This window comes from Leptopilina boulardi, unplaced genomic scaffold (genome assembly GCF_019393585.1).
Source record: "Leptopilina boulardi isolate dan_hultmark-lab unplaced genomic scaffold, ZJU_Lbou_2.1 LbouV2_330, whole genome shotgun sequence".
Lineage (NCBI taxonomy): Eukaryota > Metazoa > Arthropoda > Insecta > Hymenoptera > Figitidae > Leptopilina > Leptopilina boulardi.
This window is the reverse complement of record NW_026137897.1, coordinates 3,331,714-3,351,275: the sequence shown is the minus strand read 5'-3', so window position 1 is coordinate 3,351,275 and position 19,562 is coordinate 3,331,714. Positions and strand designations below refer to the sequence as shown.

The following is a 19,562-nucleotide window of genomic DNA, read 5'->3' as shown; positions in this document are numbered from 1 at the left end:
ATTTCTATTTAACACAATTTTTATTTTGCAATAAAAAATAAAACACTTAATATTTAATAGAATTTTGACTTAAATGAATTCAAATAATTGTGATTAATTTTAAAATTCCCTCTAATTGTGACGGATATTCAGGATATTTGTTCGGTCACTAGCAATTTGAAAATTCGGCATCTTCAAAATTTCTATCAAATGACAATTCGTACAAATAATAATTCTGGTAAATTAAATTTTGCTAAAATAAGAATTCTTGCATTTAAAAATTCGACTCAGTTAAAATTTTTTTAAATGAAAATTTGGTTGAATTGGAATTCTTTTACATGAAAATACAATTAAATCAATTTTAATACAACATTTTTATTATAATTTTATTTTCCTAACTTCCAAACAATATTTTGTGTTTTTCCCTGACATTTTTTAATTTTGTTCTTTTTTATTAAATGTAAATTCTATGTAAAAAATTGTGATAATTGAAAATTCAATCAAAATTACATATTTATATTAGATTAAAGAATAATTATGTTAATTAAAAATTCTGTATTATGAAAAATTTTGCAAAATATAAATTCTGTTAAATAGAAATTATATTAAATGAAAATTCGATCAACTAGAAATCTTGTAAAAGTTCGACTAAATGAAAATTCACTTTAATTATGAATTGAGTTAAATAAAAATTCTTCTGAAAATTCAATTTGATATAAATATTACTTTGTGAATTTCGGTAATATAGAAATTCGAGTTTCATAATTTCGAAACTAGAATTTCCAACAAATTAATAGATAATAATGTCTCTGCGATAAAGATATTTTGACAAAAGGTTTTAAAAAAATAAATTTAACATTTGTAATAAAAAATATTGTCGAAAAAAAAATAAAATATAATTATTACTAACTTGATCACCAATCTGCAAACCATGAGGGCCCGTTCGTCCTGGACCTTGTTCGCCCAATAGAGGTAAATGATCCCTATATACAGTTTGACCTTTTGCATCGCTTACGACCTTTAAGTCAGCCTGTTTTTTGTTAAAAATAAATAAATTTAGTTTTTTTTTACGGTATAATTTGTAATTTTTCATTAAAGAATATTGTGTTGCATTTTAAAGGACATACCATTCCTTCGAAGCCAACGCGATATAAATTTTTTGCACCATTGTCCCAAATTACATAGGCTGCTGAACGTGGACTGGCAGCAGACCAATCTTGAACTTCATTTACTTTACCGCGACGACCATTTCCACCGTCCTGATCTTCCCATTGCCAATCAACTCCCCGTACTACACGAGCACTAGGGAATATTCCTCGAATAGCAATCTAAAAACAAATTTTATATTTTAATCTTAACAATTTTACTTTCGTTTCAAAATTACGTTGCCGCCTCGATTTTTTTCAAAATTAAATTAAACTTAATTGAAATATTTGTCATATTTTTTCCTTTACTATTTACATGCCTCGGATTGTACGACTTTTTCGACTTCTTTTCACTTTTTTTTGAAATGCAACTTTTTTTCGACTTATTTTGATAAAAGACTATTTTTTCGACTTATTTTACAAAATATTTTTGAATAATGTTTTCAAAAATTTTCGAAATTTAAGATTATGAAATTGTATTTTGTATTTTAATATTTTACCAATTTAATAGTAGAAAACTACTAATTTGATAGTAAAATATTTATTGATTGAAATAGGGAAGTTACATTACAATTTCAATTAATAGATATTTTACTATCAAATTAGTATTTTTCTACTAATAAATTGGTAATTTTCTACTAAAAATTAGTGAAAATCCTTTTTATGGAATCGATAAACCAATCTAAAGTGTTTAATTAGTAGAAAACGACAAATACAGATTTAGAGGGTACATTTTTTTACCTTAAAAATCTAATTTTATTTTACTTTAAGCATGCTACTTTTTTATATTATATTTTACTATATATTGTAAATTGTTGGCTTTCCTTGAACAAATAAAGAAATTTTATTCAATTTTTCGCCAACCAAAATAATTCATACGAAAATCGTTTAGAATTCGTGTTAAATTCTTATAAGAATTCATGTGACGTTTTGAAACAGAATTCGTCTGTAATTTAATCCTAATTCGTGCGGTTTAATTCGTAAAAACAGAATTTATAAAAAAAATATTCCACACTGAAATTCAAATATAATTTTATCCGTACTATATACGGTAAATTTTTTAAATTCACGTTCAATTTTTTGTAAATTTACTTTTTATTTTTACAATCCATTTAATGTTATTTTACCTTTTATTCTATCTTATCCTAAATATAAGCAATTTGTTCTTCCTTTTCCTTTACTTTTATTTACAATATTTTTAAAACCTCTACTTATTTCTACTCCATCCTCTTCGTTCAATATTATATGGATTTTATGAGGCTCTCCTTCTAAAAACCCTAGTCCAGTTTTTGTAATCTTACATTCGTCCAATAGATAAAGAGATAAATTTTCATTTGTATTAATTTCTCTATTACAAGTAACTTCCAGTATAGCTTAAATCATTGATTAAGCCTTATTATTCATTAATTATAAATGATCTAATTTTGAGCGCGTTAATCACATAATATAATATACTATTTTATTTTCCTTTATCATCGACTAACAATAGCGATTTCAGTTATCTACTTTCCTCGACATTTATACACACATTCTTGTCAATATATTTTTCTATAAATTTGCTTGGATTGTATATTGGACAATATAATAGAAAATGTGCTAATGTTTCTTGACTGTGCAGATTGCAGATCGTGCAGTTCACATCGGTGTCATATATTTCCATTGTGATAAATTTTTAATCTAGATTTATTTGTTAATCTTAGTTTGCTTATTACTCTAATTTTATTTTAAATTTTAAATAATTTCATTCTTCTTTATTTTTACTGCAAATACTTTTTTATAAAGGATTATAATCACTATTCAATATTCTAATTAAACAATTATTTTTCAATTCAGACTTCCAGACAACGATTATGCTCTTATTATTTTTATATTCTCTGAGATACTTGGATAGTCCCTCTGACATTATACGAATTTCGACCGTTTCTTGAAAGGACTTTCGTAATTTTTGAGTTTTTCTTTTTAAATTCAACCACTTATCTGTAGAAATTCTAAACGATTTTCGTAAGAATCACTTTCACCTGGAAAAAAAAACAAAATTAATTAAAAATGAAATATTCACCTTTTTACTTTTTCTCCGTGGTTCGAGAAGTACTCGTTCACTACCAGGAGTAGCGATTCGATAAAATCTATGCCTTAAATGATGTTTGTCACCATGATAGCATATTGAACACAAATCATAATTTCCACATTCGGCACATTTCCATCGTATGCCAAAAATTGGTTGTTGACGACATGTGTCGCACATGGTGCCATCATGCTTGACACCAGTTGGAGCTGAGTCTAAAATTCTCAAATCATATGCTCCTGAACAACGATAATTAGCTGCTGTTCCATTATCCCAAACTACCACCACTTCTTCTGGAGATTCAAAATTTCGCACCGTTCCCACGTGGCCTTCACCCCCATCCTGGGCAAAGAAAAAAACGTTAAAATCAACTCAAATACGATAAACTATAAATAAATAATAATTATAATATATTTTATAATAAAATTTCTCTCTTTCATTTTTTTTCCATTTTTATATTCAGTTTTTCAAAATACTAAAATATCAAACAAAAGCGAAAAAAAAATAAGTTGCTACATGTAAACACTTAATCACAATTTCTTAAAATAAATATAACAAACAGAAAAAATACTCAACAAATTTCATACAGACCAGAAATCTTAAATTATTTACAACAATGAAAAAAAAAACAAAATCATAATGGCATTTTTTTCTTTATTTTCGTCTCGTAAAATTTTCCAAATGACAATTATTCCATTGACATTATAAAAAAAATGTTTGTCATTAGTGTTGAAATTATAATAACTAGTTGTCATTGAAAAAAAATTGAAACAATTATCGAATAAAATATCATTAAATCCAAGTGTTTTAAATAAGATAACCTAAATGTTAACCTGTTTTCCCCATTTCCATTCTGGTCCTCGAATAACACGAGCACCAACACCTTCCATCATAAAACGCGTCGCACGAGTCCCGGTACTCGCACTTGCCTCCATTATCAAAAAAATTCGAACACTATTTAATATTTAAAAAAAAAAAAAAACAAAAACAACACTAAAAACACAAAAACTTTTAACGCACACATCCGCTAAAAAAACACCGCCATATCGAACTAACGTCAAAATCATAAAACTTTGACAAGGTTAGTTTTCAACACTACCGATTAATATCACTTTTAAAAGAAAAATTAACGACATTAAAATTGAAAACTAATGTACCGATATCTAAACTAAATTAATATTTGCATGTCATGAATAAATTGAACCTGAAAAGTTTTTAAAAAAATTATTTTCGTTCATTTCGTATAGAGCATTTTTTCAGCGATAAGCATGTGATAATCAACAATGGCGGACAAGTGGTGAATCGCGTTAACTCGGATATATTCGTGAATACTCGTGTTTAGTCGATCGAAGCCGAACGTAATCGAAATTTACCTTGGCGGCAAATTTAAATTCATTTATATCGTTTTTTTCCATTAATACCACGAAAATTATAAATATTCAATAAACAATATTTAATTTATTTTATAATTTTTAAATAAGATTTGTTTCAGACAATATTCAGTAAAATTGAAAAAAATTTAGTATCTTTTTTATTTTAGTTTTTAGTGTGAATTATAGAAATTATTCTAATACGGATTCTTTGCAAAATATTTAATACGAAATCAAAGTCAATTTTAAACATATTATTTACAATAGGGTTTTAAAAACGTATTAAATATTTTTAAAAAAATTAAGTTATAAAAATTCTCAAGATTCGAAATCATTTTTAATTACTTCATTAAATAATTGAAATTTTGAAAAAATTGGTAAAAAAAATTAATATATTAAAATATTTGTTTTTTGTTAAAAACGTTTTTTAAAAATTAATATTATAATTAATTCAATTTTAACCCTAAAAAGGGTTATTTTGCAATTTTAAGCCATTTTTTTACCTATAAAATTACTCTTCTTTTGAAAAGTTACTCCAAAACTATTTTTCAAATCCAAAATTTTTTTTCAATTTTTTACCAATTTTTTAATGGTTTTTTTTTGCTATTTATTGTTGTTATGCAAATTTTTTGTTAGGAACCTATAATATTGTACCTGATTTTAAATGTCATTCAAATCAATTGTTTTTAACTTAAAAATTTTATAATTTCTTATTTCAAACCTAAACATCTTTTATTATATTAAGTTAACAAATTTCCAATAGCGACATCGACACCAAAAAAAATTTTATTAACATTTTTTAAAAATGTTTCATAACTTTAAGTTAATTTGTGATTTTTATGTTTTGAAGAAATGTAATTTTGTATTAAAGTAAATTAATTAATTTTGTCAAATGTAAACTTTGGCTAAAAGAAAATATCTAAAAATATAATAATTCAGTTTCAAATAAAATAAAAATTTTTCTATAAATAACGCATTAGGAGTCTAAAATATATTTTTATTTTAAAAAAAATTGCCATTAAATGTTTAATTAACGAATTAACTATTTTATTTACACATTGTAACAAAAAGTATTTTTCTGTATTGGTGTTTTCATGTTAACGAATTAGAATTATTTAAAAAAAAAATGTTATCATCATTTGCAAAATGAAGATATAAATCTAAATCGATTTAAAATTATTCTTTTAAAAAAAAGAAACAGAGATATATCTTTAAAGAATAAAATCAAAAAAAAACTGTGCATAAATCAGTGTATTAATAGATATATTTTTTTAATAATAAAAATAAATATCGTCCAAAAAGACGTTGAATTGAGCTCTACAAAACCTAAATTATTACGTTGAATTTAAATTTTCTATTATTCTAATATTACACGGGAACAATTAATACAATTATTTTTTTTAAGGCAATTAGGAAATAAAATGGGATTCTCGGACATTTAATGAAGTTGGAAGCCACTGTATCAAGACGATCCAAATTCACTCATCCATTTTTCATATTTCTCCAAATCTTCTTGCGAAACACTCTTATTGCATCGTTCAACAGCTTCGTCAAAATCCTCTGCAGATACTGGCAAGTCCAGTTCTTCCTTTGGTAACTGTCTTATTTGATCGGGTCTCAGACCTGCAATTTTCTTTCGCATCGACATCATGGAAGCGTCTCTAAAAATTCATCAAATTTCAATTTAATTTAAAATTTTTTTTAAAAAATATTTTTAAAACTTTTTAATTATTTTTGCTTTTTATTTTATGGAATCATACTAATTTTATTTATTTTTTTCAAATTAATTTTAATTAAAATATACGAACCTGCAAACATTAGTAATATCGGCTCCTGAATAGCCTTCGAGTTTCCTTGCAATTTCTTTTAGATTTACGGAAACATCAACTTTTACTTCACGAAGATTAATTTTTAAAAGAGATTCTCTTCCTTCATCTAAAAAGAAATAATAAAAAATAATACATCAAAAAACAGTTTTTTGACCGTAAAATGAAATTTTGGGGATGTTTGGAAAATTTATGATATTCTATATTTTTTAGTACTACTAAACTTTTTTGTCACACAGTGTTATCAATTCATTTAAGAAAAAAAAATAACTCACCATTAGGTAGTGGAATATATATTCGTTTCTCTAAACGTCTTCTAAGTGCTTCATCTATATCCCATGGAAAATTTGTAGCTGCAAGGACCATAACGACTTTGCTTGGATCCTCACTAAAAGAATAATAATAAGAATGTTTTCACGCAAACCTTCAACCTGTTTATAAAGTGACGTTTAAGAAAATAGAGATAGAATAAAAATATTTCTTTATTTAAAATTATTCCTCTAAAATGATAAAAAAAGGAAAATCCTCTCAAATAAACAGGAATAATTTAGCGCCCATATGTAAGAGGAATCCCTCTTTAATTGTTTTTTGAAGATAAAATTAATGAAAAGGAAATTTATAATCGAAAGAGTAAATTTATTTTTTAAAAAAATTATGTTCACCTATTTGAACTAATTCCATCCATTTGAACAAGAAGTTCAGATTTGACTCGTCTCGAAGCTTCATGCTCGGATTCTGAGCCTCGTCTAGAACACAATGAGTCAATTTCATCGATGAAAATTGTGCTGGGAGCATAAAATCTGGCCTGAAAGAAAAAAGAAATCATTAAAGAAAATAAAGACCTATAAGACTAGAAAAGAAAGATTTAGGACGCAGGTTTCATGACGCATTCGCGCCATTTTGGGACTGCGCCCTTAAATTTTATACTAGAAGTCAATCCATTGACTTTCGTCTGAGTATTACGATTTGCTTTTGATACCACTCTTGGAAAATTAATCGTGTTTTTGGTAGAAATCATTAGATAGCCCCTGACAATTAGCTCTCCCTCAGTAAAGTAATTTTTAGATTCTTTTTACGATTAGATCGTTTTAATCTCAAAATTGAAAACTGATCGTATTGGTAGAACGATTCTTTTCTTTCTATGACCGTTTCTAATGCTTGCCGAAAACACTGCCATTGTCTAACTGTCAATAATTTTCCTTTAATTGAATTTTAATTTCACAAAATCTGTGATGTACAAGTTTATCATATTTTAAATTTGACCACAATAGTTCTCAAACGAAATTCAATGAACTGATCTTATTATACTAAGTTACATGTAAATTCTTCAACAACTTACCATTTCAAAAAGTAATCGCACTAGTTTTTCGGACTCGCCCCTATATTTAGACGTTAAAGTGGAAGACGAAACGTTAAAGAAAGTAGTTCCACATTCCGTTGCAACAGCTTTAGCTAACATTGTTTTTCCAGTACCAGGTGGACCGACCATCAAAACGCCTTTCCAAGGCCTTCTAATTCCCTAAGTAAAGATAATTATTTTTATATTAATATTTCAAAATAATTAAAAACTTTTCTTTAATATAAAAAACATAATTTATCAGATTTTAAGATTAACAATTTTATAAAATAAAATAAAAATGTATATTACCTATTAAATTATGTATAAAAAAATTATTGTAATTAAATATCAAAGAATAATAGTAAACAAATAGAGAGAAATTATAAAAATTGACTAATGCAATATTTAAAATTTTATTATTTTTATACTTTAAAAAAGTCTGGCATCCACATAGGAAGTACAACTGCTTCTTCCAACAGTCTTTTAGCTTCATGAAGATCAGCGATATCATCCCAATGAATATTTGGATTTTTTTGGACAATATCCCTTTCTAAAATATTTACAAAACATATTAAGTTTCTCTATAACTTTAAATATTTAAAAAAAACCTAACATTCTTTTTAAACATACCTAATACATCAACAAGATCTTTATCCATTCCAGATGGTTCGAATTTCCTCTCTTCAACTTCTTCTGCTTTTTCAGTTTCAGTTTTATCCTTTAAAAAAAAGAGAGTTACCTCGACTTCAAAATACTCAAAAATAATTTTTTTTTTAATTAAAAATTTAGAAAATTTTTTTTAGAAAATTAAAGCAACTTAAAAGTATTTATAATATTGCAGATTTGTTTTCCAAGATTTAAAAATTTCTTTAAAATCCTTAAAAATATTGATAGAATTTAGCAATAAATATTTAATATTTACCTTGTTGGACTCATCTTTTTTGACTGGCTTTTTGTCGTCTTTTTTATTGGCAGTTTTTACATCAGTCTTTTTCCCCGTAGTGATTGCGGGTTTGCGTAAACCTGATCGATTCTGTTGGAGTTTTGGCTGATTTTTTTGAGGTTTAAAATTTCTAGAAAAAAAAAACCTCTTTGTAATAATAAATATTTTTAAAATAAGAGGCCTTGAAAGTTTTTCATCAATAATCAATATTCTTCAATATATTTACAAAAATAAAATTCGAAATTAATACTTTTGTTCTGCTGGTGTTAAAGGTGGCCAAACATCGGGATCCCGAGGAAGATTTGATTGACCCCAAGCACTAGAACTTCCACCAGACCAGTAAACAGGATCACGTGTTGGTTCCTCATATGATAAACAATTAGTTGCTACAAAAATTAATAATTTTTATAAACTCTTATTGAATTTAATTTTTTTTTGTTAAAGATTTTTATTTAAATTTTTTTATTGAAACTTGATTGAGGCCTAACTTTTTAAATAAATTTTTTATAAACTAAATTTTCTGGAAAAATGAATTTACATTTTTTAAGAAATTTCTATTTAACAGAACTTCATGTAAACCGAATTATATTACTAGGATTTGATTTGGGCTTTTGATATTTTTTTCCACGACTTGAAAATACTTTTACAAAATTTAAAAATGCTTTTATAAAATTTGATATTTATTTTTTTTCCGTGTAGAGATTTATAAAGGTTTTGTTAATTAAAGTTTCACTTTTACGTAATAAGAAATTTCATATAATTATTTATTTAACAAATATAAATTTTTTTTATTGCTTTAAGTTTAATGAAAGAAGTCTGTTATTATTGTTTGTTTTTTAGTTGTGCTATTCTTAAAGATAGGTCAAAGTCGATGCAATTTTTAAATACAGCTTCAATGGGAAAAAAGCATCGACTTTGATCTGCCCTTAAAATGATTTTCAAGCTCATAAATTTTGTCAAAATCTGATGTATTTTCATCGAAAATTCAAAAGATCTGTGAATTGTCTCTAGTGCACTTAAAACTTCTTTCTGCTTTGAAATTGAAACTTCTGTAATGGTCAACTCGCAAACACTGCTTATTACAGTTGTTTTGAAACTAAATTTTATTTTGTGTGATAGATGTACTGATGGTTTCGAAGCTACAAAGGATAGAAACCTTTTTTTCGAAAAAATTGCAAAAAATGACCCTGCCCCCCCTTTAATTTCTATACAGTAAAACCCCGACTTACGCTACCTCGTTTTACGCGAATTCAGAGATACGCAGTTTTTTTTATGGCCGCGCGAATTAACTCGTAATTAATTAATAAATAATTTATTATTGTTTTTTACGTTGTTTTTATTCATAAAAATGTAAATAGTTTTCTTACTTGATATTTTATTAAACATATTTCTTCTAAATTCTAAATTATTGTATTTATTTTATATAAAAACTTAAACCCCAATTTACGCGAATTCGACTTAAACGGTCGTCGCTCGGTCCCACCTATCGTGTAAGTCGATTTCGCGTAAATTGGGGTTTAAGTTTTCATATAAAATAAATACAATAATTTAGAATTTAGAAGAAATATGTTTAATAAAATATCAAGTAAGAAAACTATTTACATTTTTATGAATAAAAAACAACGTAAAAAACAATAATAAATTATTTATTAATTAATTACGAGTTAATTCGCGCGACCATAAAAAAAACCGCGTATCCCCTGGCGGATTGGTTCAAGCGTATTTTGAGCGATTTCGCTTAAAAATCGCTTAAATTTGCTTAGAGTGAAAATTTATCGATAAATTGTTTTAAAAAAATGATATAAAAGTGAAAAATAAAGATAAATTAGTGTTTTTGTAGATGATCTGTGGAAAAATTGTTATAAATTAAACATTAAATAAAAAGTTATTAATGTTTAAAGTGATGTCGACAAAGTGTCAGTTTAAGTGTGTTTTCTTTTATTAATTTTGAAGAGAAATATGTGAAATATGATAAAAATGATAATTTTTGTCAATAAATTATTACTTATAATATTAATTGTAGTAATTTTCGCCCTTATTTAGTGTTAAAAAAGCTTATAATTGTTTAATTTTTCATAGTGTATTTTACAATGTGTGATTTTACCGGTTTACCTGTTATAATGAATTTGCAGAAAAATTTTTTTAGTAAATAATCATTTTTTAAAATTACAAAATTAATGTTAATTATACAATTATTAGCTTTTTTAACACTAAATAAGAGCGAAAATTACTACAATTAATATTATAAGTAATAATTTATTGACAAAAATTATCATTTTTATCACATTTCACATATTTCTCTTCAAAATTAATAAAAGAAAACACACTCAAACTGACACTTTATCGACATCACTTTAAACATTAATAACTTTTTATTTAATGTTTAATTTATAACAATTTTTCTACAAATCATCTACAAAAACACTAATTTATCTTTATTTTTCACATTTATATCATTTTTTTTAACAATTTATCGATAAATTTTCACTCTAAGCGAATTTAAGCGATTTTTAAGCGAAATCGCTCAAAATACGCTTGAACCAATCCGCCAGGGTCTCTGAATACGCGTAAAACGAGGTAGCGTAAGTCGGGGTTTTACTGTATATGAAGAACTGCAATTTAATACACATACGTATTTTTACATGTAGATTACAGGAAAAATATAGCGAGTCCGATTTAAATATAAAAAAAGAGTTTATTATTGCCGTTGTACGGAACCCTCGAATTAATGCGAGTGCAACTTGCACTTGTCCAATTTTTTTTTTATATTTACCCAACAATCGTTCCGTTTGAGAATCCACTTTAAAAAGTTGCAAAGTATTAGAAGTAGCTTTAACTTTTTCGAATTCTTGAACAATTTGTTGTTGAACTTGTTGCCACTTTGCTTTACGAGTTACATCCACAATGCTGGCAAGTAATCTGTGAATTTGTTGAACTACTCCTTGATAATAAACTCCAGACGTGTCGTAGTTACCAGTTAAAGCCATTTCTCTCGCTAATTTTGTATTTTCACAAATTTCATTTATCGACACTGCCATATCTGATTACATTGAAAAAGAAAACAATTTAATATACTTTTTTTTTTAAAAAATATCTTCATTTGATATTTAAGCACACACTGAATCAAGTGGGAATCAAGATTTCAAAATAAGCAATAATTAAGACAAAAACAGTGATTTAATTGAAAGTTGAAGTAAAATTACTACACATACGAAATCGAGAATTCATTAAAATCAAGGTTATGTCTCTCAGAAAGGAGAAGATCGAATCATGAGTGTTGCTTCACCTTCAAACTGAAACTGGATACAAAATCGATGTCACTTAACAAAGAATAAAATGATTGGCCACTTTTTTTTAGTATCTCATTGTAAAAATAAATCTTAACATTTTTAAAAATTAAAAAGTATACATTTATGACAGTGACAGGTAAACATCTGATTTAAAGAAAACAAGCAACGTATACACACAATCACATACATTACACACGTATCTTGATATACACATATAATACCATGCTTTATGTACATATAAGGTAGTTCAATTTTGGTAGGGGAAAATTCAAAATGGACGTTTATTGGATGCAGAATTGGAATCGCAATCGTAAGAATGAGTTGGAGAAGGACAGAGATATAATATGTGTCTGTCTTTCTCTTAAGGAACTTCTACAATAGACCTGTTCATGATGATCATTCTGTCCTGTTTCAACTCATGCATCATTGTATGCGCTAGATAAGGACAGAACGATCAACATGAAAAGGTCTAATTAGGTTGTTCAACTTAGGTGGGGGGGAAATCCAAAATGGCTATTAAGCGGTGCACAAACAAACTTAAGAAATATTTGGGATGAAGTTGAATTTTTTTAATATCTCGCTTAAATGAAATTTTGGAATCTAAGTGTATTAGGATTTTAGTTTCTATTTTTAATTACCTATTTAAGGCATTCATAAAATTTATTAAAAAAATAAAATCGTCTTTATTATTGTATTAAATAGGCTATTAAAAGTAGAAACTAAAATCGTAATACACTAGGTTCCAAAATTTCATTTAAGCGAGATATTAAAAAAATTCAACTTCATCCCGTACATTTCTTATGTTTGTTTGTGCACCGCTTTATCGCCATTTTGGATTTTCCCCACCCAACAACAATCAAAAGCCAATGCCGTTTCTGAATTGGGATTTTTAGCGCACTTTTGATAAAGTGTATATACTCGGGAAGTATGCAGTGTCCTTTTTTCGCACGGAAAAACAAGGTCTTTGCATACATCCCGAGTATACACTTTATCAAAAGTGCGCTAAAAATCCCAATTTAGAAACGGCATAAGTCTCAATTTTAAGTGCAAATCGCTTAAGGTCTAAGTACAATAGAAACGTAACCGGAATCGTAATAGCAAACGGAATAATTTGTAAAAGAAGAACAACAATATATGACTATTCTTCTCTAACCCATTCTTCCGTTTACGATTATGATTACTTTTCTATAATACTGTGTTGGCATTTAGGGTACAGTCACAGCTCAAGGCCTAAGCACAACGGGTGTTTTCGGGAGCTACTGTGAGGCTTAAGCAGAATAGATTCTTGAACGGGAACGCAATCGTGAACGAAAACGTAAGAATGAGTAAAAGAAGAATAAAGATATTTGCTATCCTTCTGTTACTCATTTTCACGTTTCCGTTTACGATTGCGTTCCCGTTCAAGAATCTATTCTGCCTAAAGACCTGAGCAGAATAGAAACATAACCAGAATCGTAATCGCAAACGCAACCGGAAGAATGAGTTAGAGAAGGATAGACATATTGTTTGTCCTTCTCTAACTAATTCTTCCGGTTGCGTTTGCGATTACGATTCCGGTTATGTTTCTATTCTGCTTAGGCCTTTAGCCTTTAAAGTGCTTTTATACCTCCAAGTTAGTTTCCATTATCCCCACTCGCCATTTGTCATAATTCTCGTAATCTACCGCACCCTGCTCTAGTGAAAATTTAGTGACTTTATTGTTAAAATTAAAAGTTACTATAAAATTACTAAATTTTTACTAGAACAGGGTGCAGTAGATGACGAGAATTATAACAAATGTCGAGTGAGGATTTTGGCAGCTGGGGACAATGGAAATTTAAGAATGAGTGAGAGAAGAATAAACATATTTGCTATCCTTCTCTTACTCATTCTTACGTTTCTGTTTACGATTGACTTCCAGTTCAAGAATATATTCTTCTTAGGCCTTAGGTTGGTTTCCATTTTCCCCACTTTTCGTGAACTACCGCATTCTGCTCTCGTAAAATTTTCCGGTTGCGGTTACGATTTCGGTTACGTCTCTATTCTGCTCAGGTCTTAAGACAGCAACTCAAACTTTTTTTTGAGGTCAACTTTACAATACACAAAATCACGACCAAATAGTAATCACCGAATCTTGTACCAAATCTGCAAAAAATGAAAATATCCAAATAAACTAATAAAGGAACAAGCAATTTTTTATAATATGTGACGCTCCACGAGAGAAGGGACCTAACGTGCTTCTGACTTAAGGTTCATTCACTGTGTCATTGCACGGTAAAAGCGAACCTTAAGTCAAAAGCACGTTAGGTCCCTTCTCTCGTGGAGCGTCACATATTATTAACATCATTCGTCTTACCTTGTTTTTGGAAGTTTATATATTTTAATTTCTAAAATACACATACTTCACTTCATGCACTACATTGAAAACGTAAATCCACATGAGGAAGAAAAGGATAGAAGATATTTTTGTTGTAGAAGTAGCTTAATAGTGGTACAGATCGCACATGCGCAGACTTGCTTATTTTGATCTTCCAATCAAATATTGTGATTCATTTGAAAATACTAAAAAATTAATAATTTCATATTTATTGCATGTGCTTATTAATTTATAAAAAAAAATTATATATATATTTTTTTGTAAGTGAAAATATGTTAAAATTTTGTGTATTTTCGTTCTTTATAATTTCTTGTAATTACATAAATTATAAATATAAAAAATTTATTATTAAATATTTTAATTTTATAATAAAATATTCTTCACAATTTTTGATTCCACTAAATATCAAAACAAGACTTTTCTCTTCTTGGGTGCATATAACAATGTTGAATAAAAAACATAAAAAATAATTATAAAAATATCTAATTAAAATTTAAAAATATTCAACTCAATTGTCAAATCGTATTGAAAAATTATACATATTATATTTATACATATATATATATATATATATGATAAATAAATCAATAAAAAGCGCCGGTTTTTTAAACGACCCTTGCTTGACAGTCCTGACTTGGCCGGAGATGCGTTTTCATGGGTGACTTGGGGAGAGTCGTGCCACCATATAACGATTGATTTTCTTCCCTTTTTGAGAGTCGAGTCGAGATATTCCGCGAATCAGACTCCTCATACCAAAAGGCAAGAAGCAACCCGCCAAGTTTCGATTTCCCGACGTGTCGCATACTTATGTGTATGTGTGTGTGTTTAAAACTCGGTTGCTCGGACAAAGGAGGGGCTTCGTCAGGAGCGTATCGAGTCATTTGAGAATTTTGTATCGGACAAAAGATACGAAACATTACCCACATTTCTTGAGGGTTCGGTTTCCAGGATTTCATGCGTTTCGCGATTACAATCATACACAAAATTGTATTATTGTGGGAGTGTATTCCTCTCTTTTTCTTTCTCTCTTCTTACATTTTTTATATATATATATATATATATTCGGGCAGGTGTGTACTATCTTTTCTACACGCTTCGTTTCTTCCTTATTGTCTAAAATACATGAAATAATTTGCTCCCCCTCATAGAGTATCAGAGGCCAGTCAACTCGAATAACTTTTCCAGTTGCCGGTAGTGCACGGTCAGTTTAGTTTCTTTCGTTTTAATTTTACATATACATATAGTTCAATGTGAAACAGTTGAGTCGGAGCATGAAAATGAAAGCGCACCAGTCGAATAGCGGCACCAGGGTGCTTCTAAACCTATCCCTTCTCAAGGAAATGCAACATTAATTCTCTTTTTTCCCCCCCTCAAAAATCATTGGAATTTTCTTTGATATAAGAGAAAAAAAGCAAAACAAAAACGTGGCGGCGACAGTGTTATTGTGAAGCAGAAGATTCAGGACCGGCACGACGAGTGTTAACCCGGTAAGAAAGGGTTGATTTTATGTAATTCCAACCGTTTTTTTTTTCTTGGAAGATTTTCATTTATTTCAAGATCCATAAAGTGCTGTTGTGAATATTGTGAAAATTGTAGATTCCTATTTTTGAGTTTTAATAAAATTATATTTCAGTTGTGCATGTTTTATGTTCTTGTTTCCTTCTAATTAATGTGAAATGTATTTCGTATACAAATAATGGTATATAAACAAATGTTTATAACCTCAAAGTGATATGTGAAATATGTGTATTGGTACAATTAAAAATTGTTAAAGAGGAGAAATTCATATTTTTTTTAAAGCAAAATTAAAATTACACTGCAAACAAATACAGGTGCGTAACTGAATAAATTAAAAAATTTCGGATATATAAAAAGGCTTTAATGGAATGAAAATCAAAATTTTATATTCGTGAATCCAGTTTTTTCTTTTTTTTTTTGCTATATTTTTTCCTTGTATGATCCGTAACTAACCACACTGACCTACTCCAGTTTATCTTTTTTGAAAAGAGTAAATGTTTTTTCTTATTACTCTCGTAAATCATTAGTTGCTGATACTGTGAAGATAAGTTCATTGTTAAATATTCTTCATTCATGTAAGCCTCGGATTGTACGACTTTTTTTAAAATGCAACTTTTTTCGACTTATTTTAATAACAGACAATTTTTTCCACGTTTGGCTGTTTTTTGTATTTTTACAGGTATTTTAAAAAACAATCCAAATTTAAAAAAAAATTAATTTGTTTAAAATAAAAAAAATATTTTTTCGTCAACATTATTGAGAAGTAAAAGGAAAAACTGAAATTTTTCTTCTATTGCCAAAAATTGAAAAAATTCATTTTTTTTTTTGATTTATCAGCCATTGAAAATTGGTCTAAATTTACAATTTTGAACAAGAACAAGAAAAAAATATATTTGGCCGATTTTAAAGGGTCGACTGAAATCTCACGTGAAATCATCCATGTTCATTTTATTTTATGATGAAATTTTTTTAATGACGATTGCGAGAATGACTGATTGCTAATTTTTGCTTCGTCTAACACGATTGATATAGGGTCAAAGAAAAATTTTTTTTAAAACAAGGATAATTTTTTTTCTGTGTGTACTTGATTCCCTGAAGAGGAAATCAGTGTGATTTCGAAACGTTGGAGAAAATTTTATTTAAAATTCCATTTTTCCGAATGTTATCGTTTTGTTATTTAACATTAATTTTTCGAAAGTAAAATTAATTAAAACATTTTTCAATTAAAAATTCTCTAAAATTTAACTATTTGCTTAAAATTCTTGTAAAAAAGTTAAGCAATTCTAATTTATAAAATTTTCAATTCAAAATCTTCTGAAATTTGATTATAATTGTAAAAATTTGAACTGTAGTTTTTAAATTCAATTATTTTTAAAATATCAAAAATTCTTCGGCAAGTTAATTACTTTTAATAATTTTAACCAAGTTCTAAAATTCAATTATTTAAAATATTTTTAAAAATATTTAATTAAATTTTTCTTAATCTTCAATTATTGTTTGTAATTTGTCCAAGCAAATTGTTAGCAATTTAATTTTACAAAAATTTTAATTTAAAATCTTTTGAAATTCAATTATTTATAAAAATCTTAAATATATAACTCTTTCAAAACTCAATTATTTTTAAATTTATATCTAAAATTCCTCAATAAATTAATAATTTTCAGTAATATTAATCAATCATTTCAAGTCAATTAATTTTTATCGAATTTTTCTAAAATTCAATTGTTCCCATAAATTGTCTTATTTTTAAAAAGTAACTGTACATTTTTTTTTCCATCGCACATTAAAACTTTGACAAAATTTAGAATTTATAAATTTTTTTAAAATTTTTTAACACTAGAACTACCGAAAATCCTGCATACATAATATAGAACTACCAATGGTACATTTTGTCCCATTATTCATTTATGTTTTTTTTATTAACATTTACAAGTTAGTGAAATAAAGTGATACATGATTTTCATAGGTTTTTTTGTGTAGATTACGAATCCGAAGTCGGAAATACTCCAGCATTTTAATTTTTTACTAAAAAATAGGTTTGAGTGATAAAAAACAGCGTTTTTTATGTTAACTTTAGAGCAATATAGAAAATTATCCCGAAAAATTACAAACTTCCGGTAGGCCTTAAAATAGTAAATAAACCTTCGGCAATAAATTATGTATATGAAAAACCGAAAACTTTAAGTGAGATTTTGCCAAAAACGATTTTTTTGATAAGCGCGTTTCACCAACAGTTTCGTACACTAACCGCCCACTACGCTGCTTCCCATGTAGATTTGTATCAAAAACGCTTGTCTTGTAAATATTTATATAGGCAATTACAATACAGAATAAGCATAATTCCACATTTATTATTATTGTTTATACTTTCTATTAACTGTACAAAATGATTATTTTTCAATTTTGTAATAATAATTGTTTTTAACAATATTAATAACCATGGTACAAAATGTCCCGTCGTAGTTCTAGGTATGCTGGTTCAGATCTCAGGTTCTAATAATGATAAAACTCTGAAATTTTGTATACTGATTAAACTCAACAAAAAAATAAAAGTCATAAAATTTCAGCCCTCTAGCTAGTCATTAACGAAAGATACACAAGAAAAATCGTGTGCCGCGAGACAAAATTTACTGGTAGTTCTAGTGTTAAAAAAGTAACTTTCATATTTTTTTATAAATCTAAAATTTTTTAAATTCTTGAAAATTTGACTTGATTTAATTTTAAAATATGTAAATAAAAATTCTTGTCAAATTCTGATGCAATTATTCTTATTAAGGCATTATTAAAATTTATACTTAATATTTTAATATCTATTAAAAAATATGATAAAGCAGTTTAATGTGGTGAAGAAATGACAAAATTTATTCAAATTTATAAGATTATCTTACTAAATATTTGATATCTATAACAAATACAAATTATTAACACACAAATACGTACAAAATATTTAGAAAAATTTATAGAAACAATTAAATTTTTGAAGATTTACAATTAAAATTTTTAGAATTAGTTGAATCTCAGATATTTGATTTATTTAATATAAAATTTTTCTGATAAATTTATACTTATTACAACTTTATTTTTACAAATAAATAAATTCTCTGGTTATTAGAGTTAATGTGTTAAATAAAAATATTTTTATTTTGGATAATAATAATAATAAAAATAAAAATGACTCCGTTTCACATTTTATAAAATGGGATGAATTTGAGATTTTGCATGTTGAGACAAATTTAAATAAGCGATTATTTGCTAAAATGTATTTTATTAAAAAAGAAGGATATAAAATGACAGATTTAGAAAATTTTGATAAGTCATATGAAATAATTTTGAATTTTATTTCTAACAATTTAAAATGATAAATTGCTCATTCTTGTTATTCTCTATTTCTCGTATAATTGTTTTTCTTTTTGTTCTGCTCAATTTGCAAAATTGTACACTGCAAAAAATTTTTCGGAAATTTTTCCGAAAAAATACGGACAGCACGGAACTCCAAGGGGTGGAAATATTTCCACCTACTTTCGGAAAAATATCCTACTATTTTATTGGAAAAAATTCCGAAATTTTTTACAGTGTAAGGAGACGATAGTGTTTGGAGTTCAGTTTCAAAATTGACGTTGCAAACAGCACACATATTTTATTTTACTTTTTTATTGAATTTATTATGTTTTATTAATTATTATGATTATTTATTTAATATTTATTTAATTATTTATTTATTATGTCTTTTA

At 26.9% G+C, this 19,562-nt stretch overlaps 3 protein-coding genes across 5 annotated transcripts in view; 1 reads left to right on the top strand and 2 right to left on the bottom strand.

Moving 5' to 3' along the window:
• The window catches only part of LOC127285259 (E3 ubiquitin-protein ligase MIB1), a 490,224-nt gene extending 485,737 nt beyond the window's left edge, over positions 1-4,487 (bottom strand). Inside the window, exons 1-4 of the mRNA XM_051311173.1 lie at positions 4,023-4,487; positions 3,184-3,531; positions 1,107-1,307; positions 890-1,009 (exon numbers count right to left, since the gene is read on the bottom strand). Coding sequence (XP_051167130.1) covers positions 890-1,009; positions 1,107-1,307; positions 3,184-3,531; positions 4,023-4,124 — 771 coding nt within the window. The 5' untranslated portion in view covers positions 4,125-4,487. The remainder of the gene's footprint in view (positions 1-889; positions 1,010-1,106; positions 1,308-3,183; positions 3,532-4,022) is intronic.
• Positions 4,488-5,805: 1,318 nt separating this feature from the next.
• On the bottom strand, positions 5,806-12,155 carry LOC127285265 (katanin p60 ATPase-containing subunit A-like 1). 2 transcript variants are annotated; one of them, XM_051311186.1, is made up of 11 exons: positions 11,880-12,155; positions 11,441-11,707; positions 8,918-9,053; positions 8,647-8,797; positions 8,355-8,442; positions 8,153-8,274; positions 7,725-7,904; positions 7,048-7,190; positions 6,661-6,773; positions 6,368-6,494; positions 5,806-6,220 (listed from the first exon to the last, which is right to left on the bottom strand). In XM_051311186.1, exons 1-11 carry the CDS (start codon positions 11,893-11,895, stop codon positions 6,022-6,024), a joined length of 1,542 nt encoding a protein of 513 aa, XP_051167143.1. In that variant the 5' UTR covers positions 11,896-12,155; the 3' UTR covers positions 5,806-6,021. The 2 variants fall into 2 exon arrangements, with proteins under 2 accessions (XP_051167143.1, XP_051167144.1); XM_051311187.1 differs by having other exon boundaries at positions 11,954-12,155.
• A 2,807-nt stretch (positions 12,156-14,962) lies between these two features.
• The window catches only part of LOC127285260 (uncharacterized), a 60,126-nt gene continuing 55,526 nt past the window's right edge, over positions 14,963-19,562 (top strand). The window contains exon 1 of one of the 2 annotated variants that reach the window (XM_051311176.1): positions 14,963-15,800. The gene's annotated coding sequence lies outside the window, so the exon portion shown is untranslated. The remainder of the gene's footprint in view (positions 15,801-19,562) is intronic. The other variant, XM_051311174.1, reaches the window with a different exon arrangement.